At 52.2% G+C, this 27840-nt stretch overlaps 3 protein-coding genes across 3 annotated transcripts in view; 2 read left to right on the forward strand and 1 right to left on the reverse strand.

The window, feature by feature from the left end:
* LOC141573535 (uncharacterized) overlaps positions 1–27840 on the forward strand; it is a 117927-nt gene extending 90087 nt beyond the window's left edge. The window contains exons 3-5 of the mRNA XM_074341903.1: positions 20782–20896; positions 22378–22702; positions 25214–27840. Of these exons, the coding sequence (XP_074198004.1) occupies positions 20782–20896; positions 22378–22689 (427 nt within the window). The 3' untranslated portion in view covers positions 22690–22702; positions 25214–27840. The remainder of the gene's footprint in view (positions 1–20781; positions 20897–22377; positions 22703–25213) is intronic.
* On the reverse strand, positions 12917–20530 carry FKBP10 (FKBP prolyl isomerase 10). Its single transcript, XM_010968040.3, has 10 exons — positions 19988–20530; positions 17467–17612; positions 16991–17180; positions 16732–16877; positions 16171–16360; positions 15850–15995; positions 15091–15283; positions 14535–14677; positions 14144–14307; positions 12917–13780 (listed from the first exon to the last, which is right to left on the reverse strand). Exons 1-10 carry the CDS (start codon positions 20347–20349, stop codon positions 13595–13597), a joined length of 1866 nt encoding a protein of 621 aa, XP_010966342.2. The 5' UTR covers positions 20350–20530; the 3' UTR covers positions 12917–13594.
* Positions 25190–27840, forward strand: LOC105079345 (prolyl 3-hydroxylase family member 4 (inactive)). The gene is made up of 3 exons (XM_010968048.3): positions 25190–25321; positions 26737–26880; positions 27206–27840. Exons 1-3 carry the CDS (start codon positions 25220–25222, stop codon positions 27221–27223), a joined length of 264 nt encoding a protein of 87 aa, XP_010966350.3. The 5' UTR covers positions 25190–25219; the 3' UTR covers positions 27224–27840.

Raw genomic sequence — 27840 nt, forward strand, 5'->3', positions numbered from 1 at the left:
AAACCCTCTGCTCAGTAAAAGGATTCCCTGATTCCTTGAGCCACCCCACCAGGGGCCATTCCCAGGCTGTGCGTAGGAAGGGAAGTCCTGTGCATAGAGCCTGGTCACCTCTCTCACCTCTCCCACCCCGGGGCCCTGGCCAGACCTTGACAGTCCACGTGGCAAGGGTTTTCCGTGTGACTCTGGTAATCGTTGCACCAGTAGTGGCTGTTGATTTGGAAGATGCCGTAGTCAAAGCTGCCATATGTATTTTCATTTACCTTTGCTATGTTGAAGTCACTTTCCACGAAAGCCAGGCTCAGCCCTTAGAACAGGGAGAAGAGGGTTTTTAGAGGAGACTAAGCTGAGGGAGAAGGGAGATGCAGGAGGAAGGGAGACCAGGAACCAGAAGAAAGGAGCAAGGCCTTAGAGGCTAGATGGGTCTTGCAGGCTACAAACACCCATTAGCTTCTCCTCTCATCCTTCAGTCCATCCACCCACCCATCAGCACAACTGCCCATCAGTCCATCTGTCCATCCGTGCTTTCTGCCCTTAACAACCATCTTCTGTGTGCCAGAAACTGTGCAAAGCCCAGGGAGGGACATTGAGCTAGATCAAGTGCAGATGCTGCCTTCAATGCACCTGTAGGAGAAGAATGAAGCTATGTGCCTAAAAAAACAAAGCAAGGTGAAAGGAGAGAGTGCTGTGAGAGAGATGTGCACAAATTCTGGGCAGAAGGGAGATTTCTCTACCATGGAGTAGGATAAAGCCTTTACACTGGCTGTTTCCTCTGCCTGGAATACTCTTCCCCCAGATGTTTGGGGGACCAGGTCCTTTATCCATTCAGTACTGCTCAGTGTCACCTCCTCAGAGAGGCCTTCCTTGACTTCTCTTCTGTAACATTGTCACCTATCACTCCCCCTGCTTTACTCTTCTGCATACCATTTATCAGCACCAGGAAGTACTTCATATATTTGTATGTTTTGTTTTGTTTTGTTTTGTTTGCTGTCTCTTCCCCTAGAATGTGAACACTGTGAGGGAAGGGACTGTGTTGATTATCTATACCCCCAGTGTCTAAAAGAGTTCCTTGGACATACTAAGTGCTCACTTAATAATCATTGAACGAATATGCAATGCTGGGAAAGGCTTCTTGGAGACGCTGTTTTTTGAACTTGACTTTGGAAAACAAGTGACAGAAAAAGACAGCTGGCCACGTAGGGCATGACCAGGAGAGGAGGTGCAGTGGGGGTTGGGGGGAGGGAATGGCACTCACAGTCACTCAGAGAGTGGCCCTCAAACCCATCCAAGTCCTCCTTGCGTGGCACTTTGGCCAAGTCACAGCGGCTGATGGGTCTGGCCTGATTTATGGCCACCAGGCAGCTGACCAAGGAGATGAGCAGCAGGCTGGGCATCCTCAATGGAGAGGAGGCACAGTGGAGGGCGTGCAATGGCAGACCGGCGGGTCCTAGGGTCTCCCAGACTGCCTGCTGGTTTGCTCCGAGGGCCTGAGGAATCTGGAGAGAGTAGCCAAATGTCCTCGCTCACTCACTGCTCCCCACCTGGCTGTTTCTAGTCTTTCCCCTCATTTATTATTTTATAAATACTCTTTTATTGTGGAAAATCATAAACATTTATAAAAGGAGAAAGAATAGTGTCATGAACCTCCGTGTACCCATTGCCCAGCTTTAGGACTTAAAAACCAAGGCCAATCTCCTTTCATCTGTAGGTCTCCACTTTCCTTTAGTTGTTCTCACCCTTGTGATGGGCACCCAGCTTGGGGCAGCATTTGGGTACAGGGCTGGGGAGTGAGGTGGGCAAAGGAGATGAATGAGAACTCTCCTTCACTAGTATTTGTTAGTTTGTATTTGCATATGTGATTTCGGAGGATGGGCTAAGACAATGGACACTGATCACTCCCAACTGCACACCCCATATAACACATGACTCTCCCTAAGGGGATGCCCTGCCTGGTGCAGTTCGCTGGGAGCCGGTTGGTTATAGGTTCTATTCTTTTTTTTCCATTCAGAGGTGCATATCATAAAGCAATCAAGAATGACCTAGTTGTAGAAACAACCCTCACTTTCACTCTCTGTGTCAGTCAGACTAACTCATTTAAAGTGTACGATTCGGTCATTTTCACAGAACTGTGCAACTAGCACCTCAGTCAATTTCAGAACATTTTCTGTGTGTGTGTGTGTGTGTGTGTGTGTGTGTGTGTGTGTGTGTGTGTGTGTGTACACCTTTCCCCTTAAACTATATCCTTAGGGTTCCTCCCCCCACCAGCTTCATGAGTCAGGACAAGATGCTGCCCTGATGCCCTGTTTCCTCAGGGATGTTTCATCCTGTTTTCTAAGACTCGCTCATAGCAGCCTGTGCTTGTGACCATTCTTTTGCTTCTCTTTCCCACCCTAGAGTTGCCAGATTGAGCAAATAAAATTACAGGATGCCCAGTTACATTAGAATTTCAGACAAACAACAAATACTTTTTTAGTATAAGCACGTCCCATGCAACCATATTCTGCCCTGACTCAGTAGGTTCCTTCAGAGATGGGTGTCACTGAGCCTCAGAAAGCAGGGAGCCCCATCCCTGCTCCTGAAGCCCCCTCTTGGGGTTCCCTTGGGGAGGACAGTGGTTCTGGCAGGTGCGCACCCACCTTCCCTCTCCAAGCTTCCCTCTCTCCTATGCTTCTCTGACCCCAGGTCCCACCTCCTCTTCCTCAGGAGCTACCCTTTAGCACCCCTTGCTCACCACTCTCCAGTGTCTAAAAAAGTGGCAGGAGTTCTGGGCCACCGCCACCTTCTAGAACCCCAGTTCTGTGACATCATCACTCTTCTAGAAATATTCTGGTCTTAACCACACAAATTGGCTCAGTTTTGAGGTCTGTCCTGCCTTCAGGCAGAAGTAGCAGATGGGCCTGGAGGGATTGGTGACACTGTGATGCAGACCACTGGGTGGGACAGGGTAGAGAGCGCTGGCTGCTCTGCCTGCCTCTCTCCTGCATTCTGGGAACAGGACTATCTATGAGGGAACTCCTTCCCCCATGGGGTTTTAGTGGGGCTGTCAGTTGCAGGGCCCTGCCATCCATGTGACAGGGTATGCCCAGGCCACAACCAGTATGTCTTGACTTGAAATTAAGCAGAGCAGCTCAGCTTCTTACAGGAAGCCTTGGGTGTAGGGCCAGAGGCCGACAGTTTGGAATCCTGTGCATACAGCCCATCTGAGAGACTAAGCCTCCTTGAAGAGCGAGCAGCGTCCAGACAGAATTCCAGTCCCAGGGTCCACTCTTTCTACAACCTAAACACGCTCTGGTCCTTACTGCAACCTTGCGATTCAATAAAGGTCCCTTCTTGTGTAAACATATTTGAGTTGGGTTTCTGTCACTTGAAATCAAAGAGACCTGCCTAATAGAGTCAGCACAGGGCTAACCATCCTTGGAGTGGTGACCTGACAACCTGCTAGCTCTCCATGCTAGTATCATAAGTCACCAAGGAAGTCTGGGAGATACTTCCAGCAACTGCAGCAAAGAGGAGGCAAGAGAAAGTTTTGTTACTGATCTTCACCCCATCCTTGGAAACATGTTGATAGGGTCTGACAGGAAGCAGGAAGAGCTTTCTAAGTGGGCAGAGCTGCCCTGTACTGTCCATTTCTGGACTTCCCTCCCCAGCAGGACAGCAACACATTACATCTGGGGATGTGAAGCCAGCAGGGCTTGGGTGGAGGCAGAACCCTGGGAAGAGGGCATTCTCGGGGTGCCACCTCATGAGGTACTGCTTGTGACCAGAAATCTACAGGTGTTTCAGCTGACCCAAATAACCTCGTCTGTGCAGAATTAGAGCCACAGGTGGAAGGAGAGGTTTCCATAGCCCAGGTCCACATGCTGGAACTTGGCCCAAGGGAGGATCTCCCTGCAGCCTGAAGACTTAGAGGGGATGATGGCAGCACTCAAAGGGGGACCAGAAGGACCCTCAACTCTCCACCCACCCAACTGTGACAGACATGAGCCCTGGATGGGTTCTTACCCAGTCAAGGAAACGGAAAGCCCAACCTGGGGCCCATTAATAAATTCTGGATGTCACAGCCTAGGGCAAGAGGACATGAAGGCCACAGATCATCTGTCTATATAAACATTACAAGTTATAAAAACTAACAAGCTGTCAACTGAAGGTTATGTTTGTAGTAGAAGGTTCTAAAGCCTTGTTGCCTCAAAAGCATTGCTGAACACTTTCTTCCATAAAATCATATTCTGGCTCCTGAGAGAGGTCCCAGTGGGACTGGGAAGTGCCAACGCCTGCCGCTGGCCCTGAGAACTTGAGGAAGAGAAGACTGCTTATGTCCCTGCTCAGCAAAGTGCAATGGAAGATCCTAGATTGTGCTGTGTAAATAAGATAAGAGGAATGCAAATGTGCCTTTGAAAAATTAAATATGGACCTTAGTGAATGAGTCTGGATTGTTAATAGGCTAGATAGAGGTCTAAAATCCAATGGTGGTCCAGTCCAAACACACCATTCGCATAACTCAGAAAGAAACACACCAGCCCTGTGAGAAATGAATCTTTCCACTGAGCTAAAAATCTGCCTGTTTCCACCTCTCTGCTCAATCTCAGGCCCCATGCATCATCCACACAGCACTGTACCCTCCTGCATGGGATGGCCAACTGCTGGCCATGGGAGCCAAACCAAAGTTTCTGACAAAGAACCAGGCTCATGTAATTGTGTGTATAGGTCAAGCATCTGACTACATCATTGTATGTTCCAGTGTGATCATGGCTGAGCGTCTACATGGGACTTACCTATTATTGTATTACTTTCCTTCAGTTTCTCTTTTATATGATAGTAGTGCTACCAAGTCCTAACTCATTCTGCTTGTGGCACGACAGGACTATAAATTGGGAGATGAGGTGTTGGGGCAAGGAATAAAGGCTTTATTTGGAAAGCCGGCAGACTGAGAGGGTGGCCCACTAATGTCTTGGAGAACCACCCTCCCCTAGTCAGAATACAGGCTCCTTTTACACACACACACACACACACACACACACACACACACACACACATACACACACAACAGGTGACAGGGTGTGGTTGGTTGCTGCAAAATTCTTGCTGTAGGAATTCTTTGTTCCTGCAGCTGTCCAGGTCATGGTGCTCCTGAAAAACCTCCAACAAAACAAAATCTACCTTCTATTCTGCAACTTCTTATCTTTATATAAGTGCAGAAGTGTTAGTATCTTAAAGGTCAGAGCCTTGAGAAAAGGCTCTCCTGTTTACCAGGCAGGCTAAAGGCAACATTGTTTTACAAAAGGCTCACAGCCTGCAAGAATAAACCCAGAAAAATAGGCACCAAAGGAAAACCAAAGGAACAGACCCAACATAGAATCAGATCTGCTCTCCTCTATTACAGTATGGCATTATATTAATTTTTAAATTTACCCTCATTCTGAATAGATGAACTGCAGTATATTCATATGATGAAATACTACTCAGCAATAAAAATGGAATGAACTATTGGTACACAAAACAACATGGATAAATTTCAAAATAATTATGCTGAGTGGAAGAAGCCAGAGCAGAAAAAAAGAAGTATACATTTACAGAAATCTCTAGAAAATGTGGGCTAACCTACAATGACTGGAAGCTGCTCAGTAGTTGCTTGGGGTGAGGAATTAGAAAGGAGCACAAGGAAATTCTGGGGGGTGATGTAAATGTTCACTATCTTGGCTGTGATGATAGTTTCTTGGGTATATAACATATTAAAAACTACCAAATTGTACACTATAAATGTATCATTTATAGTATATCAATACCTCAGTGAAGTGTTTAAAGATTTTTAAATTACTATCATTACACAAAATATATTTTACAAAAAGGGAGTTATGGGTCTGTCATGGTTGAGAACCCCAACATCAGGAAAATTCAGAAGCGGAGAATTGTTTCTCATACATGCCTGTTCTCAGGTCAACTCACTGTGCGATTTATCCAGTGGCCGCTAGAGGCCAGCAGCGGCCAGCAGCGGCCCATGTACAGGAAGTTGGGGCTGGGGTGGGCAACAACACTTGAAATAATTCCCTCCTCAATGCTCGCTAGCCCGGGAAGTGGGCATTAATCACCCCAAGTTGCACGTAGTAGAGCTGGGATTTGTGTTGTGATCTCTTTGGCTCCTGATTCCACCTTATTGGTCCAAGAGACCTTCCTGCGCTACCTCATGTCCTGTCTCCAGTGGGTGGGCAGCCACACCACACACACATCCACAGGCTCAGGGTGTCCTCTGTGTTGGCCTTGCACCTGACCTGAAACAAGGCAGGGTTCCGTTGAAGCACTGAAAAGGTCATTTTTATAAGGGAGAGGGAAAGGAGAGAAGGTTTAATTAGGGGTGGGGAGGTGATGGTGGAGCACATGTGAGCTGCTGCAGTGGAGGTCTCCCCGCCAAAAAAAACTATCGCTAATGTCTACTGAGCCCTCCCAGTGCATGAGGCATGATGTGGCGTGTGCAGTGAATCGTTTCATCATCAGAGCACTCTTGGAAATTATCTGCAGAGATGTTAAGTAACTCACCCAAGGTCACAGAGCTCGTAGGAGACAGAGCAAGGATTTGAATCCAGATGTGACACCGACGTGGTGGGTGTGGCTGCCATTCTGTACTGCTCACTTTCACGGACCTGTCTTTCTTGCTCTTCGGAGCTGAGGCATTACTGAGTTCACGTGTTAAATTGGTTGGTGTTGGTAGCAGGTGGTGGGTATTTTAGTTTAACCTTCTGGAGATAAAGCTTCTGATACTTCAAGAGAATTTTAAGCCCCTGCAATGGCCCAGGAGGGAAGTCCTCTCTCTTGATTTATTGAGATTTATTGAGCATTTACAATGTGAGTGGTTCAATGCTAAGTTTGATACTTCCTTAGTGATGTTATTGGAAGAGCAGCTGGGCAGAGGCCAGCAACAAGGAGTCGAGGGGCAGGTGACATAAGGATCCAGTGACGTTGTTCATTTGTGCCCATGAGAGTGTGTCAAAGGCAGTAGGACCCCACCTAAACTGGAATCCTGAGTAGGTAACCAGACCAGGATGTAGGCCCAGGGAACTCACCAGCAGGCTCCAGGCATCTGGAAAGGCCAAACCATCCTGGTGAACAGATAACTCATGCACGTGGTTGGTGGGTGATAAAGTCTTCCAGCAGTTTCTTTCGTGGACATCTATTCTCTTGGGTTTGGACCTGCCCACCTGGGATCATGCAGCTTGATTCTCCAAGCAAGCTGCCTCGGAGAGGTGGCCTCTTTTGTTCCAGGTTCTGCAGGGCCCAACAGCTCTGGGCTTCTGCCCATCCTGCTGCTTTTATGATCTTATGGGTGGATGGTAGGGGAGACATAGGCACTAAATAAAGGTTCCAGGGCTGCACAGGTGAGGACAAAGCAGAAGGAGGCCAGACTCAGGCCGCTGCAGACCCATTGGGCCTGCCTGCTTCATTTCATAGGTACGGAAACTGAGGGCTGGCGAGGGGAAAGGACTCAATCAAGGCCACACACGGGGTGCACAAATGGCCGAGCTGGGGGCAGGACTCCCACCGCAGTCCCCGTCCCCATCCTCCCCAGCCTTATTTCATATTAGCTCCTTGCTGCTGGGTAGTTCCTTGTACTTCGTCCATTGCTCTTCACTCTTCTTTCTTAAAACAATAATTCTTTAATATCATTACATATTCAGTCGATCAGTGTTCAAATTTCCAGATGTTTTTATGTCAAAAGGCATTTCTTAACAGTTGGAGTAAATCAAGACCCAGATAAGATGCGCTCGGTTGTGATGGGCTGACGTCTCTTCAATCTCTTTTTAATCCACAGGTTTCTCTTTCATCTTTCTCTGTTTCCTTGCAATTTATTATTGAAGAAGGCAGATCATACATCCTATTGATTGTCCACGGTCTGGGCTTTGATGATTACAAACCCATGAGGTAGTTTTCTGTCTTTTGTAATTCCTGTAAATTGCCATTTGAGTCTAGAAGCTTGATTAGATTAAAATCATAATAGGTGTTGTATCCTTCCGTCTAAGGGACATGTCTAGTTGGCTTCCTTCTTGTGAAATTAGCAGCAGTTGCTGCCCAGTGCCTGGACTCAGTCATTCCCAGGGCGGGGAGGGGGGGGGCGGTGAAACATGGTGATAATTCTATCTTTCCTTCTTCATTTATTAGCTGGATTTTTCCTGTAAAGAGAAACTTCTCCTCATCTACTGTCGGTTACCCGGGGTATTATCTCATGAATTCTGTGAGGATTCAGGGTAGGGACATGTGATTATCTCCATTTCTGTATGAGCACACTGCACTGGAGAACTGTCCAGCTGAGCCCCAGTCAACCCACGGAATCATAATAAATAATTAGATGGGTTGTTTTAAGGCCCTAAATCAGGCCCATGGATGGCAAACCCAGGCCTAAGGGCTCCTTGGCCCTTATCTCCCTCCGTAGGTGGAAAGACCCACCCAGAATCTTAAGCATCATCCAGCTTAGCCTCGTCCTGTTCCAACGGGGAAGCTGAGGGCCAGAGAGGAGTAGTGACTCATGCAGACTTGCACACGTGACCAAGGTCATGGGCATATGCTTAAAGGAAACCCCTGAAATTCCCTGGGACGAGTTCCAGGGCCTCAGGCAGCTGTGTCTGCCGTTCTCACTGTATAGCCGTGCTTGTACACGCTGTACTAGCTCCGTCCCCCCACCATGTCTAACTGTTGTGTTCTCAGTGCCCAAAATAGATGCTTGACGAATGTCAGCTGATGAATGTATGCATGAAGGTGCCACGGTTTTTACGTCTCAGGAACTCCTCATGGACCTGTCCCCTGGAGAACGTACCGTAGGCATCGGTCCCGCTGCAGATGTCCAGAGAGCGGCCAGCCCTTCAGGCACAGGGCAGGTGCCAAGGGTAAGAGGATGAGTGGGAAGAGAGAAGCAGTAGGGCTCACTCTCAGAAATTGATGGGAGCAGTGGGCTGTTCTCCACTCTGGCAAGAGGCAAGCCCTGCCGCACATGATCCTGCAGGCAGCTGGGATGGGGCACACCAGCACGCACCAGGGTCCAGCCACAGCGATGGGGTGGGGGCAGAACTCCAGTCTGCAGGAGGACCAGGGCTGGACCCTCATCTTTATACTGGACAGGTGACCAATGCAGGAACTCAGGCCAAGGATCAAGTCAGAAGCCCTGTTAGTGTTAGTTAGGGTTAAGTTGGGTTGAGAAGAATGGAAGACCTTAAATATCATTGTCTCAGACAGGGTAGAAGCTCATGTTAAGAAACCCCAAAGAAAGGAGTCAGTCCACCACCAACAGCCTGCTCCACAGTGTAAAGGAAATAACAGAGATGACTCAGGCTCCCCTGTCTTATTGCTCTTCTATTTTCAGTCATGACTTTGATCCCTGGTACAAAATGGCTGCTGGAACTCAGCCTTTCCATGCCATATTCCAGGTAGCAAGAACAAGTAGGGGAAGAAGAAGAGCATGCTCCTTTTTCAGGGCAATTCCCAGAATTGTGCAGAATACATCACTTACATTCAATTGGCCAGAACTGAGTCACATAATTAGACCAAGCTGCAAATGACAATGGGAAATACAGTCTTCGTTTCATACATCCAGGGGTCCAGCTAAAAATCAGAGTCTGTCAGTGAAGATCAGAAGACGTGTGTCCAGTGACTCAAATTATGATACAAGACAGAAGTCAGCAGGGGACTCACAGCTTAGGCCCAGGTGCTGGGCTGTAGCTGTTTCCGTCCCTGCTGCCCTAGGTCCCAGGGCTTGGGCAGGATGGCATGTGAGTCCCGTTGTGGGGAGGGAGGAGGTGTAGATAGGGCCTGGCTGTCCGTGAATACCTGCTGCTGCAGCAACAGTGGGCCCTTCCTAGCTCAGCATAGCATCAGCCCCGGACGAGGTGTTGGCCTGTTGTCGAGGACAGGCACAGACTCAAAGGCCAACAACTTCTCAGTGCTGTAAAAAGCGTCTTCAAGATTATGAGTCGGGGGCCACGACTGCCTTTTCCCAGAAGACAGTGATGTGGCTGAGGACAGCTGCCTTTTTTTTCTTTACTTAAAAAAATAAAATTAAAAAAATTTACTGTAAAGTAACGTGCACGTAGAAAAGTTCACAAATCATAAACGTATAGCTCGATGATTTTCAAACACAAAAAAACCACACCCAAGTCCCCAGCACCCAGGCCAGGAAGGAGGACATCATCACAACCGCAAAAGGCCCCGTGTGTCCCCTTCCAGCTGCTACCCACCGGCCCTCCTCCCAACTCCACCCTTTCCACCCTACACCCTCCAATGTCCACGCCCACTCCCAGCATTAAAAAATCTTCCTAGGTGATCCCACAGTTAATGTTGAGAATCACTGCTTTTATAACAACGGTTATCTAACTTTGCTGCACGGATCCACCGTGATAGAAGAGGGAAAAGGAGAGACAGCTAGAAGGCAGTGTGGTACAGTGGAGAAAATTAGGGGCCAGACAAGCCTGCCAGTCATTGGCTGTGTGGCCTTGACTGAGTCCCTTCACCTTTCTGAGCCTCACCTGTGAACTGGGAATATCATCACATGCCTGGCAGAGTTGAGGTAGAGAGATAGAGGGTGTAAGCCCTGGCACATGTAGGGTCAATAAATGGCAGCTACAACTGTCACTTTTATTGAAGGGGAGCAGCCCCGGGAAGACTGGAAAGCCCTTCTTTCTTCATGCAGATGGGACCCAACCTGAGGATGGTGAGCACAGGCTATGTTGATAGAGGCTCAACAGACTGATGAGAGAGCAGGGTTTTTCTAAGGAGCACAGGAAAATTCCACGGGCAGCAGAGATTCCAAGCCAAGGCCAATGAGAGGTGGCTGCCGGCTGGCACAGCTTCAGCAGCACCGGGGACCAGCAACTGGGGATGAACTTGGGCAAGCCCAGTTTTGGCAAAGCCAATCCTTCTCCTGCAGCCAGAAGAGCAAGATGCTGGCTACAGACTCTGACTCTGAGAGCTGCTTATAGGGAACGAAGTGCCTACTTTGTGCCAGAGGCTGCACATTCATGCCTTTAATCCCGTAAGGTGGGCAAACTCATCCCATTTAACCCTTGAGGAGCCTGAGGCTTAGAGGCAGCAGCATATGCCTGACTCAGAGAGCCCTGGTGTCACCAAGAGGCTGGGACCTGCCTCCCCACTGGTCTGCAGTGCCAGCACCCCTCCAGGTGTGCTGTGTACACAAGTGACCTGCAGACACCTTATTTGATTAGATGCTCATTCCTGTATTTTTTCCCTAAATGAAAAGTGTGTGACTTCTTAAGCTGATGACTTTCTTTTCTGGTACAATTGTTACAAGATAGACTGTTCACTTTAGAACACACAGAAAATGCAGACAGTCAAAAGAAGAGTATCAATATCTCTCCTAGCCCCATCCTGCAGAGAGGAGCACCTCGGTGTTTTGGCACCTGTTGTTTGTGTATGTGAGTGTGTGTGCATGTGTGTGTGGGGGTAAGACATTTACCAAAAAGGACTCATATAGGACACTCTGTTAGATAATCTGTTTTTCTTTTTCTTTTTTGATTGTTTGTTGCTTTTTTAAATTTCTAACTTCTCTTACAAGAATTTGGATGGTTACCAATAGTCTTATTTTGGTTTTGTTTTTAATGCTTTTTTTGTCAGTATTTTTCTTTTGATTTAAAGTCTCAAACAGCAGGCACTAAACAGCAGTCCCTCGCTGCTGGCTAAGGTCAGTCCCCAAGGTGCTACTCAGGGCTCAGCGATAGGACAGGGCACCATGGCCCTGGGTCAGAGGTAGATAATCTGCTTTTCTTCACTTAACAATAGTTGACCCTTGAACAAAACAGGTTTGAACTGTGCAAGTCCATATATATACAATTTTTTTTTCAGTGTAAGGCAGGTTCCATATTCACAGATATGGAGGGTGACTATTGGGACTTAAGCATCTGGGGATTTTGGTATCTGCGGCGGGTCCTGGAACTAATTCTCTGTGGCTACCAAGGGATGACTGTATATAGTGGCTGTATTTCTATGTCATTGAGAAATCTTCTACAGCAGTGGCTCTGAGTTAGAACTCTCCAGGAAAGCTTAACAAATATTTGTGTCTGGGTTCCACTCCCAGGCAGGCTTAATTGGCTTGGGATGGGGTTAGTCTATGGGACTTTAAAGACTCCCCAGGTGGTTCCGATGTGTAGCCAAGCTGGACAGCCCCTGTACGACAGCATCGTTTTCCCATAGTGGCCTTGCATTCTCTTTGCTGAAGGGATAAACTGTAATTTGACCAATCCCCTATTCTTGGACACTCAGTTTGGTTCCAATTTTCACCATTATAAATCAGGAGTTAGCAATTTTTTTTCTGTAAAGGGCCAAATAATGTTTGTTTTAGCCTTTATGGACTATAAGGTCTCTATTTAACCCTGCCATTGTAGCACAAAAGCAATCACAGACAGTACATACATGAATGAGCATGGCTGTTTTCCAATAAAACTTTATTTACAAAAACAGATGGGGCCAAACTTAGCCAGTGTGCTATATGCAGCGCTGTAGTGAGTCTCCCTGAAGCTCAACCTTCTCCTCTGAAATGATCATTTTCTTGGCACAGTGACTTTCATATAAAACATATAGAAATGTTAATTGTATTTGTCATGCTGTGCATTACATCTTTAGTACTTACTTGTCTTGTAATTGGAAGTTTGTACCTTTTCACCACCTTCATCCAACTGACTGGGTCAGTTAGGAGGAGGTCAGGGTCATGTCTCTGCACCTCCCCCACAGGCCCTGTCCTCTGTGGACGCCCCTTCCCCACCCTCCCTCCATGGTGATGCCCCAGTGGGGCCTCAGGGAGGCAGGAGGCCGAGACCCAGGGACACAGGGTCGGGAGCTGACCAGCCACGGAGACAGCCTGCTTGGTTCCCCGTCTCCCTGATGTTTGGGTCTAAGGCCACCCCACACAGAAAGACCATGTCCCGAAGGCTTTAGTTTAGTCTTTTATTTGGCACAAAGGAGAAAGGGGTCTGATGCCAGTTTAATCTTTTGAGTGTGCAGAGCTCTGCCCACCCCCTCTCACCCTCAGCCCCCAATGAGCCCCTCTTCTCTTTGTCCCTTGGGGGGAAGGAACAGGTGGAGGAGGAATGTGACAGGTGAAGGGACCAGGACAGGTGAGGTAGGGCTGCCCTCCTGAAACCACCCCCTTCCCTAGGAACCAGTCAGAGCCAAGGGAGGAGAGCGTGCTCCTGGGGAGCTGGCAGAGGACTGGGGGCTGGAGGCAGGGGGTGGGTGGAGATGGTGGGGAAAGTACAGACAAAGGGGGAGTTTGGGGAAATTAAGAAATGATGAGCTTGGCCCTGCTCAGTGTCTGCTGCCATGGAATGAAGGTCTGGGTGAGGGGCCGGTGATGATCCCAGCCAACCCGCAGACGCCACGCATCCCCAGACTGACCTTATAATTGCAAAACTTTTAAGGAAGGGGTTTGGGGTTGAAAGAGAAAAATCAAATAGAGGTCTGTGCTGTGATTTTACTCTCAGGCAGTGGGAAGACCAGAGCTGTTCCCTCTGGCCACTTTTTAGAGGCTTCCAGACCTCATCCCAGCAGGGGAGAGGGTGACTGTCCCCACAGACATGCGCCTTTGCCTTGGGGTCCAGGCCTCTGGCCTTCAGAGCTCCTCATGGACCCGCTCCCCATCTTCATCCGACTTCAGCTTGAGCTCCTCCCCCGTGATCTTGCCGTCCTGGTTGCGGTCCTGATTCTGGAACATGTCTCCTATGGTTTTCTCAGGGTCCTGGCCAGGCAGGAGACGTCCTTTGCCTTCACTGACTTGAGCCTTGATGAAGGTGGAGAACTGCCAGAGAGCCAAGGAAGGGGAGACTGAGCAAGCACCTGGGCTGAGCGGCTGCAGGTGGCCTTGGCAGGGGCTCCCGGGCAGAGGCCAGCCAGAAAGGACTAAGGAGAAGAGCTAGCACTGAGTCCTGAGTGGGGCCAGGGCAGAAGGCATGCATGGGCGACAGGCAGACGTAGGGGGAACAGGCTGCATGTACCAGAGGACAAGGGACTTAAGGCGCAGTGACCTGCAGAGGGCAGGAACATGGGTGCAGGCAGGATGGTGGACATGCACTGTGTTCTTGCTAGATGCCACCATGCAAGGTGGCTCCCATTGTGTGACAGTGTGGGAAGGGTTATTAGAAGGACTGAACTCCTCACTCACCTCCTCCAGGGGGACCTCGCCATCCTTGTTGAGGTCCAAGTCTTCAAACAGGTTGGCAGGAGGGTCCTCGTGCCACACAAACAGGTAGCCTGTGGGCAGCCCATCCTCTCGGGACACCAACTCCACCTCAAACAGCAGCACCGCACTGCCAGGGACCCCCCGGGCTGGAGGGAGGATGAGGAGGAGAGAAGGGAAGGGTTTGGGTCTGGCTCTGCAGTCTGCCCAGGGTGCTCCCCCACCCATAGGCTTCAATTTCCCCACCTTGGGGACTAGAGAGTGGGGCATGGGATGTTTACAGAACCATATGGAAGGCCTGCTTCACTCTTCCCACCAGCCATCCAGGCCCCAAGTGGGCAGGGACAAAGCCATCAGATCAGTCTCTGCCCCTTACCTCCGCTCTCTCCGTGTGCCAGGTGTGGGGGGACCACGATTTGCCGCCTCTCCCCAACACACATGTCCTGCAGGCCAATGTCCAGGCCTTGGATCACCTTGTTCGCCCCCAGAGTCGCCTCCTGAGGGGCCCCATAGTCATGGCTGGGGGAAGAGCAGATCCCCAGGTCAGTGCCCAGCCTCGTCCCCTGCCCATTCACCTCCCACCGTCCTGGGCATGCCCCGTTCCCGAGTCTCTCCTGGTGCTGCCCCAGGGCAGGGTGCAGGGACCCAGCGACTCAGAGATAGGGTCCCCTTCTCTTGCCACTGCCCTGACGTGTGGCCTGGGGGCTCACATCTCTCCCTGCTCCAGTTCTGTCCAGAGAGTGCAACTCGCAGCTCCCCCTACTGCTTACTTCACCCTCCCTCTGCTCAGAGAGTTGGGAATTTTAGCTCCTTATGCTCCCCCGACTCGCTTAGACGGGAACTTATGGAGGAAGTAAGAGTTGGGGGTCTGTTAGGACTCCTTACGCCCGGGCCCACCCACCTGCCCAGCCCTGGCCCTGCCCTGGACCCACGAGGAGAAGAGCCTGGTGCCATCCAGCAGAGAGCAGTTATAGTGGTAGCGAACAAAGTCCCCAGGCTTGGCCGTCTCGTTGCAAGTCTCGGCGGGCCGGGACAGTGTCTTGATTTCCACTGGATCCGCAGGGTTGTGGAAGTCGATGACGTGGACATCAAAGATCAGCACAGCGGAGCCAGGGATCTTGTCTCCTGGGGCCAAAGTGGGGGCGTGAATCAGCTCGGCGCTAGGAGGAGCTGCTCAGGCCTCCATGGAGGCTCCTGACCTTCCCTGCCAGGGGGTTTAAATGAGGATGGGATGGGATGTTTGTCTACCTAGTCCTCTCTTCTAATATACTCTGGGTGGTGGGGAGGCAGTGAAGGGGAGGGACGGCATGCCAGTTAGAAAGCCCTTTACATACACCTTGGAACATCCCAATAATTTACCCTGTTGAGCTATGTGATTAGTCCCATTTTACAAGTGAGCACACTGAGGCTTCCAGCAAAGCTAGGTCTCAAGTCCAGGTGTCTTTGCCTCTAGGGCTAAGCTGTTTCTGGTCTCCCATAACTGCTGTCCCTCCCCAAACTCACAGGTCAACTGCCCTTCTCCAGTGTGGAAGGGGGAAGTGGGAGACTGCCCTGGAGAAAAGGTTGGAGTGCTTGTGGCAGAAGCTGGGTTGGGGGCCAGTTTTTGTGATGAGAGGGGCAAAGCAGTGGCTGGAATCCTCCCCGTCAGGAGGAGCTGAGGTGCTGGCTTTGGGATTGGGGAACAAGCCTACCAGTCCCGTTCTCCCCGTAGGCGAGGTGGGGGGGGATGGTGATCCTCCGGCGCTCCCCCATGCACGAGCCCTGTAGCCCCTGGTCCATCCCGGGGATGATGTAACCCTGCCCCACATAGGTATTGTAGGTGTGGTTGCGGGAGTAGCTGCAATACAAGGTGGGGGGGCCAGCAAGGGAGTCACAGGGGCCCCGCCCTTCACAGCAGTTCAGAGCCACCCCCAGCTGCTGCCTGGGGCACCCTCACACCTGGTTCTTTCCTCTTGCCTCAGCTTCTCTCCTGTCCTCCCAACCCCCACCGTCCTCCTCAGAATCCCCCTGACCTGGAATCAAAGAGGGTGCCATCCATCAGGGAGCCGTTGTAGTGGTAACGCATGAAGTCCCCGGCTACGGCTCTCCGGACGCAGCCAGGCGGCAGCTCCAGCGTCTCCAGCTGGATGGTGTCCTTTGGGTTGTGGACATCAATCAGTAGGACATGGAAGACCAGGGAGGCCTGCGAGGGGATCACAGTCCCTGGGGAAGGGATAGGCTTGAACCATCCAAGTGTAGAGCAAAACCGGGCTTCTTCCCAACTCAGGAAGGTCTATGTGAGCGCCATGCAAAAAGGTGCTAACCCTGCTTTCCTGAGTCCTTTCCCACCCATCAGCAGCCCTGGTTCTTCCCCTGTGAGGCTGGAGCTAAGGCTTCCCCAGGACCACCACTTGCCCATACTGGGCTTTGTGTGAATCAGAATGAAGCACCGCTGCTTAATGAGATGATCACCAAGTACTAGGTTTCATGCCTATTTGCTTCCTGGGCTAGATGTCCTTGTACAGTACACAGCCTGAGCAACTGTATATGGCAGCCTGCTTCTAGAGAATCCCTAAACTCCTGGCCGCCCTCACCATAGCCTTTCTCGCCATAGGCCAGGAATGGAGGGATGATGATCTTCCTTCTCTCTCCTGGACACATGCCCAGCAGCCCCTGGTCCATGCCCTTAATCAGCCATCCAGAGCCCACGTAGGTGTCATAAGTGCCGCCCTTACTGTAGCTGCAAAGAATGAGGTAGAGGTGAGGCTGCTGTTGGTGGGAGACAGGATGGCCCCTGGACTGCCCCCTGCATGCCACAGTCCTCAGCGCCCCAGGGCTCCCTCCAACCCTTACCTGTTGTCAAAGGCGGTGCCATCCAGCAGCGTGCCGTTGTAGTGGTAGCGGACAAAGTCACTGTCCTGGACCATGCGGGGGCAGTGGGGTGGGCGCAGCAAGGTGCTCACCTGCACGGTGTCCGCCTTGTTCCACACATCCAGCAGGACCACGTCAAAGTAGAGGGTGGCGTCCGGGGGAATGAGCCCCGCTGTGCAGCCCCCAGAGTTGGTCTGAGCATCCTGCTAGGCCATCCGCTCCCCCACCTCTAGCTCCCCTTCTCCCACAGGAGTCAAGCTAGGATCCCACCTAGGGTCCTGTTATTTCCCTTGCTCCTGCCCCAGGGGCTGAGAGACCAAAACTCAGGTCCCAGACCTGCCGCTATTCATACTTGGAAAGTCACTCTCCCTCTCTGAGCTTCATTTTCCAGCCCTAGGGTCCTTGCTCCTGCCCCCTGGCCTCCTGCATCCCCCTGCCCAGGCCCCAGCCCTTCTCACCCACGCCGATGCTGCCATAGCCCAGGTGCGGAGGCACAACAAGGCGTCGCCGCTCGTTGACACACATGCCCATGAGGCCTCGGTCCATGCCAGTGATGAGGCGCCCCACGCCCACCACGATAGCCACCAAGGTGTGGCGATCATAGCTGGAGAGGGAGGGAACAGATGGGATACAGTGGCCTCTGGCCATGGTTGCATACATCCACAGGTGCTCACACACACAGTCTCCCTCCCTATAGGTAGGTGAAGATCCACGGGCTCCTCATCCCCTCTTCAAGCCTCCCTCCTTGGTGAACCACAAGCCCCGCCTTAATAGGATGGGCTGCTACAAAAGGAAGTCCTGGAGGAGGGGTGGGCAAGGGAGCAGATGGGCATGGGAGCAGTCTGCTGCTGCTGTCTGCTGACTGCAAAGGGGTGGTATGTGCAGCCACAGGGGGAGAGGAACAGTGATTGAGCATGCAAACGATAAGCCAATGAAATGCTTGATGTTCTGCATTTATTATCTTATTTAGTTCTCTCCCTTGTGAGGTGAGCATTATTGATTTCACTTATCTTATGAGAAAAATTGAGGCTAGGGAAGCCAAGTGACTTGCCCAAAGTCACACAACTAATGTGTGATCTGTTGAACTTCAAAGCCCATGGATGGGCCGCTGTACCATCAATTCACCAAGGAAACGAAGGGGAAGCAGAGGAGGCTGGGGATAGGTTTTCAGGTTAAAAAAAAAAAAACCTCTCATTGCATTCTTTTATATCTAGCTCTCCAGTTTTCCCAGCATCACTTTTCTTTTTTATTTTGCTTTTTCTTGGTGGGGGGGGTAGATAATTAGGTTATTTATTTTAATGGAGGTACTGGGGATTGAACCCAGGACCTCATGCATCCTCCTGCATGCTAAGCAGGTACTCTACTACTGAGCTATACCCTCCCCGCTGATTTTCAATTTTGAAAAGGCCTGTTCTAAAATTGCCATGGCTTTTATCTGTTTTTAGTTGCAGTTTTCAGAAGTTAGCGAAGGATGGGAGACTGTTATTTTGATGGAAGGGGCTTTGGGTTGTGAACGTTTTCCAAGCTCAGCACTTCGAGAACTGGGCCCAGCCCCGATCCAAGAGTCCCCAACAGGGAGGCCATCCCCCAACTCCCTCCCCCTCCCCCCCCCTCCTTGGTGGCCGCGGGCTCAGTGCGATACTCCTGGCTACTGCCTATACTTCATTTTACCCGTTGATCTGGTTGTCTGTCTGATCTGGTTCCTTCACAGTGCCGTTGTGGGAACCCGACCATGGCACAAAGTTTCTACCAGTTAAACGCTACCAGGGTTCTCCTGAGTCAAGACTACCAGGCACTGGGTGAAGTTCACTTTCATTCATCATCTTGTTTGGGTCCTCCCATCAGCCTTGGGAATTAGGAACTCAGTCTTTCAGATTTGTTTTTAACCACCTTTTATTCAGATGAGGAAAGTAAAGCTTCAAGAGGTAAAATTCCTTGTCCATGATCACAGCCTGGGTTTGAACCCAGGGTCTTGGTCTCAGGAGTTCGTGTTCTTACCGAATATACTGCCTGCCTCCAAATCCACGGTCACTAATTTCTGTAGGCTGAGCTGTGTGTTTTGGGGAAGGGTCTAGGAGGAACGACTTCTTGGGGTATAGTGTGGAGGTTTGTGTGTACGACCGGGACCCTGAGTTCAACTGAAGCTAGTGTGCAGCCCTGTCCTGCCTCATCCAAGAAAATAGACTTGCCAGAGAAGACTGAAGGCCTGGATCAGACCAGAAGCTGGTCTCTCAAATCCCGAGGCTGGCAAGATGAGCAGCAGCACAGGCCTGGTAGAGCCAAGATGGAGGGAGGTGGGGGTGCGGGGGCACCCGGAGAGGGAGGCATGAAAACTCTCTGAGGAGCCCAGGGTGGCATGTGTGACCGTGTGACATGTAGACAGACAGGATCCCTGCACCAGGCTATGCCCTGCACTCCCAGAACCCTCCTGCTGTCTTATCCTGCCCACCTGCTTTACCCCACCCACTGCTCAAAACTCCCACCCCCTCCAAAAAAAGTTCTATTTACTCCCTCTTCTCTAAAGGCAAAGGCACTGAAACCTGGGGCTGGAGCCAGAAAGGGAGTCAGGCTGGATGGAAAGGCGGAAAGTCTTGAGACCACTGTCAAATTCACACACAGCAGCCCTTCCCTCCACTATGAACCGGAAACCACCCCCCCTTCATAAAGCACTGCTAAGTAAATAGATCAGTGCATCTTTATTATCAAGCACGTTGGGGGACATAGGAAGCTTGTGAGAAAGAAATCAGGGTCATTTGAGAGGCGAAGGTTTGTGACTGAGGGCAGGCATGTCTTTAGGGAGATGGCTGTCTAGGAGTCCCCCTTCCCAGCCTGCAGTGTTTGGGGTTAGGGGATTACAGTTTGAGTATCAGGATGCAGACACAGCTTGAAAGCGGCAACAAGGGAGCTCCATGACTAAGAGAGCCTGGCCACGGGCTCAGGGAAGGAAAAGGGTGAGTCTGGGGGCACCCAACCCATTACCTCGAGTCAAACTTCTTGCCATCCTCGAAAGTGCCGTTGTAGTGGTAGCGGACAAAATCCCCCATCTGCACCTCCCGGGGACAGGCCCTGGGGATGTGGTACCTCTCGATAACCACATCTTCCAGGGGGGCCCCGGCCGGGCTGGCGCGGCCCAGCCCCCTCCCCACGGCCTGCACCAGCAGCAGCAGCAGCGGCGGCAGTAGGGGGAGGCGGAGGAGGGTGTGGCTGGGGGGCCCTGCGCGGAGCATGGTGCCTGGAGCTGGGAAGGCCGGCAGTGAGGGTGAAGCAAGAGAGTCGCTGCCACCAGACTCCTTTTCCCCCTCCTCCTCCCAGAGCTGGCTCCCCCTCTTCCTGTCCTCCATCCCCTACCCCCGCCCTGGCTGGTCCACGTGGAATGGGGGTTGGGGAGACTGAGCTGGCGGGGCGGGGGAGGGGGAGTGGAATAGCAGGACGAGGCCAGGCTGATAGTGTTCAGAGTCGGAGGAAAGAACCACAAAGAACTCCAGGTTTACCCCCACCCTCACCCTGAGGGGTCTGAGAGACCTGGGGCCTGGAGGGGGAGGGAAGTTCGAAAAGTTGAGAAAAGTTCCAGAAAAGTTGAGAAGTCAGAGCTGACTTTAGGGACAAAAAAAATTCAGAGCCTTTTTGTTTTTCTGGAGCTCCCGGGTCCTAAAGCCGAGCTAAGGCATCTCTTCTTTGGCTGGCTTCCCCAAATCCAGGCCTCTCCATGTGGCTGGTGAGTCTCCAGAATCTGAGGGGTATCTCAGTGCTCCCTCCCACCCCTTCTGTCCCAGGAACGGCCTCTCCAGGGACAAGCTGCTTTGTCCTGCAAAAGCTGGACTGCCAGAGGACTTTCTGACATGGGGATGGAGACCGAGTGGGAAGTGGCAGGAGTGGAAGGTGTGCAAGGTAAAACCAGGGGTGTGCCTCCCCGTTGCGGGCTGGGGGGCAATTGGAGTTGAGACAGGAAGGGGGCCATTCAAGCATAGCCATTCAAGGAATGCTACAGCAATTAACATCAAAATGGTGGAAGATTCAACCCCCAGGAGGCCTTGAGGCTCAAGGTGGTGGGAGATTTGACTTCGAGCAGATCTTGAGCTTCTTTATACGCCCATTGTAATCTATTAACGTGGCAAATAACATGCCCACAGGCACCATGGCAGTCCCAAGGCTAGCCACGAAAGGTCAAAGAGTGGGAAATGGCCAACATCCTGGGAATCCCAGCCCCTTCCCCAGGCTGGTTAGACTGCTCCTTCCACTTATTAACATATGAAGCCACCAAGTCCATAAAAACTGGCAACACGGTGCCTCACGGCTGCTGTCCCCTCTCCCTCCCTCTTTGGAGATGGAGACGGCCCATGCTCTGTCTATGGAATGTGTACCAACTTTTAATCTGAGCACCCAACCCCCACACCTCATGGCCTTTCTCGTGCCTTTCAATGTACCTCTCTGAATAAATCTACCTTTACTCAACTGTGCCTGGCTCTTGAATTCTTTCCTGCACGAAGCCAGGGGCCCACACTTGGGACATGTCCCAGGGGCTGAACCGAAGCCTGGGACACGGCCCTTCTCACACCCCAGATCCATTTTTCCTGCATCAGAGTGACCTCTTCAGGGCTGAGGGTGGAGCGTGAGCAGGAAGACCGCTGTGATGGAAGGAAGACCAGGTTCCAGGGCTTGGGCAAAGCAGAGGGAGGTGGGACTTCCCTCAATTTCTTGGTCTTAAGGGGGCGACAGGAGGTGCCGTGGTGCTGTCTTTGTGTGGGAGGGGCTTTCTGGGCTCCCCATCCCTGCGACAAGCCTTCCCACACCCACTCACCATCTGCCGAGGGGAAGACTCCCAGGGGCAGGAGGTCAGGGACTCAGGACACCGCTGAGCTTTCTGAAAAGAAAGGAGACGCAGCTCTCAGCCCCTCAGGGACCCTGACCCAAGCCACCACCCCGTCTTGCTGACCCCAGTGCCCGGCGCTAAGACCCAACGGATACGCCGGCCGGGCTGGGCCCTGAGTCAGCCCGCCCAGCGGGGACGCCAGCTGGGCAGGGAGAGCCGGCGGGCACAGAGGGGGCAGCGGAGGGGGCCTGGCTCAGGCAGCGTGGGGGCTGCTGTGGCTGCTGCTGGGCAGCACCAGGGCGCAGTACGAGTACAGTTTCCAGGGCTTCCCGCCCGAGGACCTGATGCCCCTGGCTATGGCCCATGGGCACGCGCTGGAGCAGGATGAGGGCGAGAGCTGCACTACGCACAGTTCCAGGTGAGCGCCTGGCCGGCGCCGGCCACCCTGTTGGGTCGGGAGGAGCGCGGCTCTCACCCAGCACCCTGACCGCCGAGTCTTCCCGTGCGCTCGGGGCTGCGGGCTCTGGCCCTGCCGACCGGCTCTGTCCCCACCCTGCAGGCTAACCAGCTGGAGAAGGCGGTGGCCGCGGCCTACACCTTCATCCAGAAGAACCAGGAGCATGTGATCACCACCAAGTATCTCAACTACTACTCGGGGCTGCTGGACGCCGCCGAGGGGCCCCTCCCAGACTTGGAGGCCCAGCCCGAGGAGGCCGTCTTCCTCCGGGCTGTGAAGCTCTACAACAGCGGGGGTTCCCGCAGCAGCACGGAGGACAGGGAGCGGGCCCTGGCCGAGTACCTGGCCATCTTTGCCTGGTGTCTGGCTGGCTGCGAGGGGGCCCACGAGCAGGCGGACTTCAAGGACTTCTAACCAGCCAGAGCAGGTATGCTCTCACCCAGACTCCTGTGGGCACCCCTCTCACCCACAGGCCCTGCTTCCCAGAATTCCTAAGTTCCCTTAACACAAATATTCATTCCATACACATTTATGGAGCCCCTACTAAGTGCTTGGGAGGCGGAGCGGAATAGTGTCATCCCAGCCGTCAGAGCCTTTAGGTGCTAACAGGTCATCTGTCACTGGGCGCAGAGGGCTACAGTGGGGAGGATCCAAAGTGCCGGGCATCGGTGCAGAGAGGATGTGATATCCCAAAAGGGTCTGGGGAGGTTGGGGTCACAGGCCTTCCACGCAGAGGGAAATGTAGGTGCCAAGGTGCCGAGGTGGGAAACAGCCCAGCAGGTGTGTGCAGAAAGCAGTTTGCGGCCAGAAATCACACCTGGGGATTCTGAAAGGCAGAGTCCCTCAGCAAGGGCAGAAAGGACTTTCCTGAGGTTCTCTCACTGGGCTTCGGTCCTACTTCCAAACCTCACCTGCCATTCTCCCAGGATGCCCTGGCTCCCTCTGGCTTGGGGGTGGTGCCCAGCCCACAGCAGTCTTCCCCAGCATCACCTGTCACTTTACACACATTATCTCATGTGATCAGGAGGCAGAGCTGGGATTGGAAGTCATTTCTGTCATCCATATCATTGGATGTGGATGGAGCTGGTCAGCACACCAGCTCCTCACTGCTGCCACTCACCCCCACCAGATCTCTTTGCAGAATCCCTGTAGTGCAAGGTGGACTGTGAGGCCAACTTGACTCCCAACATGGGTGGCTACTTTGTGGAAAAGTTTGTGGCCACCATGTATCACTACCTGCAGTTTGCCTAGTACAACAGTGAGCCTCCTGGCGGGCCTGGGGCGGGGGAGAGCACTGTGTGGGGAGTCATGCAGAGTCATAGGGCACTGTCCCTCAGAATTGAGGACCCTGGGTGATGGGAGGGAAGGCTAGAGTTACTGGGGCAGGTGAGATACTTGTGGGAGGGAACAGAGAGCAGCCTCAGGGGAGAATTCCAGGGCCTCTCAGGTAAATGACTAGAAAGCCAACAATTGCATAGCACTTGACAGTTTACAAAGCCCTGCTACATCTGTTTACCTCACTTGATCCTCTCACAAACTGCCAATAGCTGACATTACTGGGCCCATTTTTCAGATGAGGAAACTGAGGCTCATAGAAGGCAAGGGGCTATTAGTCACATGGCTAATAAAAGGTAACACCAGGACTCAAGGTTCTTCTCAGTTGAGGGAGGTTCTGGCATCAGCTGGGGCTCAGATGGACGATCTCCAGGGTCTCTGCTACGCAGAGATGCCCAGATTCAGACAGAGGCTGGAGCTGGATTAGAGGAGCTGAAGACCAGGAGATCCTTTGTGGGTCCAGCTGGCTAAGAGGTTGAGGGCTGGGCCACTGGCCTCTGATTTCCCAGTCCCCTCATCCTCCAGCTGTGTGAGCTGGAGCCTTTGACCTAACCTCTCTGTGCCTCAGATTTCTTGTCTGTAAAATGGGGATAACAATAACAGTGAAGCTTACATGAGCTACACGGGGCATAGGAGAAGTGCCCGATACGTTCTAGATTGCATTATTATTGGGTGGGGTGAGTAGCTCAACAGATATTCTGGGAGGCAGCTGGGGAGCCAGGGGCACTGGACTAAGTTGGGAGGTAGGGGTGGGTTAGGTAAGGGTTACCCCTGAAGGTGGGGAAGTGCCAGGGCCACTCCTCCCCCCTGTCCTGCCTGCAGTGAACGACGTGCGCCAGGCCGCCCGCAGTGCCGCCAGCTACGTGCTCTTTGACCCTGGAGACAGTGTCTTGCAGCAGAAGCTGGTGTATTACTGCTTCCACAGGGCTCGCTGGGGCCTGGAGGAGGAGGCCTTCCAGCCCAGGGAGGTGGGCATCAGGACATGTGATTTGATAAAAATATCCTGGCTTCCTCCAAAGGCAGGATGAGAGATGAAAAGAAAGAATATGGTTTGTGGTTGCAGTCCTGGGTTCAAACCCAGCCCCACGAGCTGTGTGGTCCTGGGAACACTGCGGACCTTTCTGAGTCTGTTGCCTCACCTGCAAAATGGTGGTACTGCCTACCTGACCAGCAGTGCCTGGAAGGCAGGAGGTAAAAAATACCTGTCTATTCCTGTCTGCTCCCCTTCCCACCCTCGTCATCCTCACTGCTGGCCTTTGGCCTTCTTCCCCAGGGACCCCCTAACCTGGACCAACTGAGGAAACTCCTTGGGAGTCCAGGGCAAGACTGGCAAATATGGTACACATGGTGCCATTCCCGATTTCCTTGTCAGTGGCAGACAGTGCTAATTGATCAAGGCATTCTTTTTCACTGAGCCCTCAGAATCCTTCTTACTTTTCAGCACCTTAAGCAGCTATGGTTTTTCAGTCAGCGTGGAAACTGACACCTGTTCCCGGGTCCTTGAGCTGGAAAAGGGCCAGAGGACCCAGATCCTAGGAGCTCTGGCTCCTCCACCATCTGGCAGCAAGGCCCAGCTCACCTCACTTTCCTTCCGTCCGCCCAGGAGGCCATGCTCTACCACAACCAGACAGCTGAGCTGCAGGAGCTGCTGGACTTTGCACACATGTACCTGCAGGACTTTGCACACATGTACCTGCAGGCAGATGATGAGGTAAGTGGCCCCCTGCCCTACGGGGCTGGATGGTGATAGAGACTCCTTGGTCCTCTTCCTGGGGCTGCTGTGCCAGAGCTCAGCCCCAGCTCTTGGCAGTCGGCTATTGGGAAGCAGAGAGATTTCACCTATCCCTTATTTACGCCTGCCCTTCTCTCCCCACTCCATGTTCTCATGTCCCCTCTTCTGTCCATGTCTAAATCTTGCTTCTCCTGGACCCAGCTCGGGTTGACACCTCCTCCAGGAAGCCCTTGCTGCCCGTCCTGACTCTGTCTTCTGGGCTTGCAGTGCCTCCCTGCACTGGAGTTACTTGCAGTCCTCATCCATCTCACCCACCCCCTTCTCCACCTAGCCTCCTAGAGGACTGTGCTCTATGACAGGGGACCAGGGTATTCCCAGCTCTCCCACAGCACCTGGCACAGAGCTGGGGCTCAGAAACTGAGTTTGAATGAACCAGTGAGTGGATAAATGGATAAATGAATGCAGGACACCAGGAAGGAAGGACCACAGTGTGTTATTACGTTGATTCTGAATGAGGGCTTGAGAGCGTGAGTTCTCTGAGGTGTTGCTGCCCAGCACGTATTTATCCATTCCCTCTTTTCTTCATGCACCCATGTCCCCCTCATCAAACACAGTGACCGGGTCTGCACTGGGAGCAGGTAGGCTTTGGTGCTAGCCAGTCTTGGTTCTACCACCTCCCAGCTGGGCAACCTCCAGGCAAGTCTTAGGTAACCCTCAAACTTCCATTTCTTTATCCGTTGAATGGGGAGAATAATGCCCATCTCACACTGTTGGGCTGAGACTCAAATGAGATCCAGCATATAAAGCACTTAGTATAGAGCTGGCATACAGTAGGTGCTCAAATAAATCTTGTTGCCTGCTCTTTGCCAGACACCATGCTTGGGCCAAGGGTAAATTCACGAAAGGCACAGTGTCTTGCCCAAGCAGCTTACTGATGCGTGAATCACTATGCAATGGGAGAGGCCATCACAGGGCACTGGAGGTGGCCTCCAGACCAAGCCAGGGTCATCAGCAAGGACTGCATCCTGGAGCTGATGCCTTGCATTGGAGGGATAAACAAGAGCTATCCAAGGTGTTCCTGGTTGGGAAATAGCATGAGCAGACAATATTCAAGGACTAGCAGTATTCCCTGGGTATTTATGCTGAAAAGGTGGGCTGTAGAGAGGGCAATGCTGACAGTAACACTGAATCTCTGCCAATGGAGCAATTCACACATCAGTTCAGGGAGGGGGCAGTTTGGGAACAGGACTTTGAGAGAAACCCTCAAATCATTCCTGTGTGAGATCTTGAGGCTGGGAAGGAGGGGCTTTGGGGATTGATGGGATGGGAGGGCCCCCTTGGCCAGGAAGGGGGCCCACCTGGGTTTGTGCCTGCTGTGACCTGGCTTCTCGTAGATGGAGCTGGAGGAGACAGAACCACCCATGGAGCCTGAGGACCCTCCATCTGATACCGAGTTTGGGGGGAGGGCGACTACGAGGAGAGCATCTATACTGACTGGTGGCAGGAGCCGGATGCCAAGGGTGATGAGGCTGAGGCCGGTCAGTGACTTGATCCTGGTAGAAGGGTGGGGATGCAGCCTGGGATGGAGTTTGGAGACAGCGGGATCCATGCCCCTCGCTGCAGACTCTGTGGAGTAGGTGTAATGGGTGTTGGCACGTCTCCTCTGGGAACTTCTAGCCTGTTAGCAACCCCCTTCCCCCTTGGTGGAGGACGACGGCAACTTTCCTGGAGCAGGGACCAACTGAGACCTGTTCCTGGGGAGCCTCACTGCTCCCTGACCCACCTCCCCTGAGGACAGCACCCAGACACCTGTTGGGAACGGGGTGGGGGGCTAATCCCAGTGCTCTCTCCTTTCATTTTCAGAGCCAGAGCCTGAACTAGCATGAGAAGAGGGCCCCCCTGCACCTCTCAAGAACTTGGGAAGCCTGGCCCAGTGGCACCACACTCACTGGCATGGGCAGCAACAAGAACTATTTATTAAACATGTAAAATGGACACAGCTGAGCAGGCCGCATCCTATCCCACCTGGAAGCACTGCTCCCCACGCAAAGGAGAACAAATCTGACTCCATATGGATCAGTTCCTTTAGTTTGAACCACTGTGCCCTGCTTTCTAGGCTTAGTCTTGCTGGCTCTGCACCTTTTGTGAAACTATGTTGCCTTTAGCCTGAAATATACAGGAGAGCCTATTCTCAGGATCTGACTTTTAAGGATGTTATTAGCACTCCACTTTTGGAGAGATGGAAGTTGCAAAATAGAGAAAAAGCTTTGTTTTGTTGGAGGTTTACAGGGCACCATGGCCTGACCCACAGGAACGGCTGCAAGAACAAAGAATTCCTGCAGGAAGAAGCTTGCAACAACCAACCACACTCCATTCCCATTTTTTTTGTATAAAAGAAACCTATATTCTGACTAGGGGAGGGTGATTCTCTAAGACATTAGTCGGCCATCCTCTTGGTCTGCCTGCTTTCCGAATAAAGTCGCTATTCCTTGCCCCAA

The sequence above is a fragment of the Camelus bactrianus genome, chromosome 16, assembly GCF_048773025.1.
Source record: "Camelus bactrianus isolate YW-2024 breed Bactrian camel chromosome 16, ASM4877302v1, whole genome shotgun sequence".
Lineage (NCBI taxonomy): Eukaryota > Metazoa > Chordata > Mammalia > Artiodactyla > Camelidae > Camelus > Camelus bactrianus.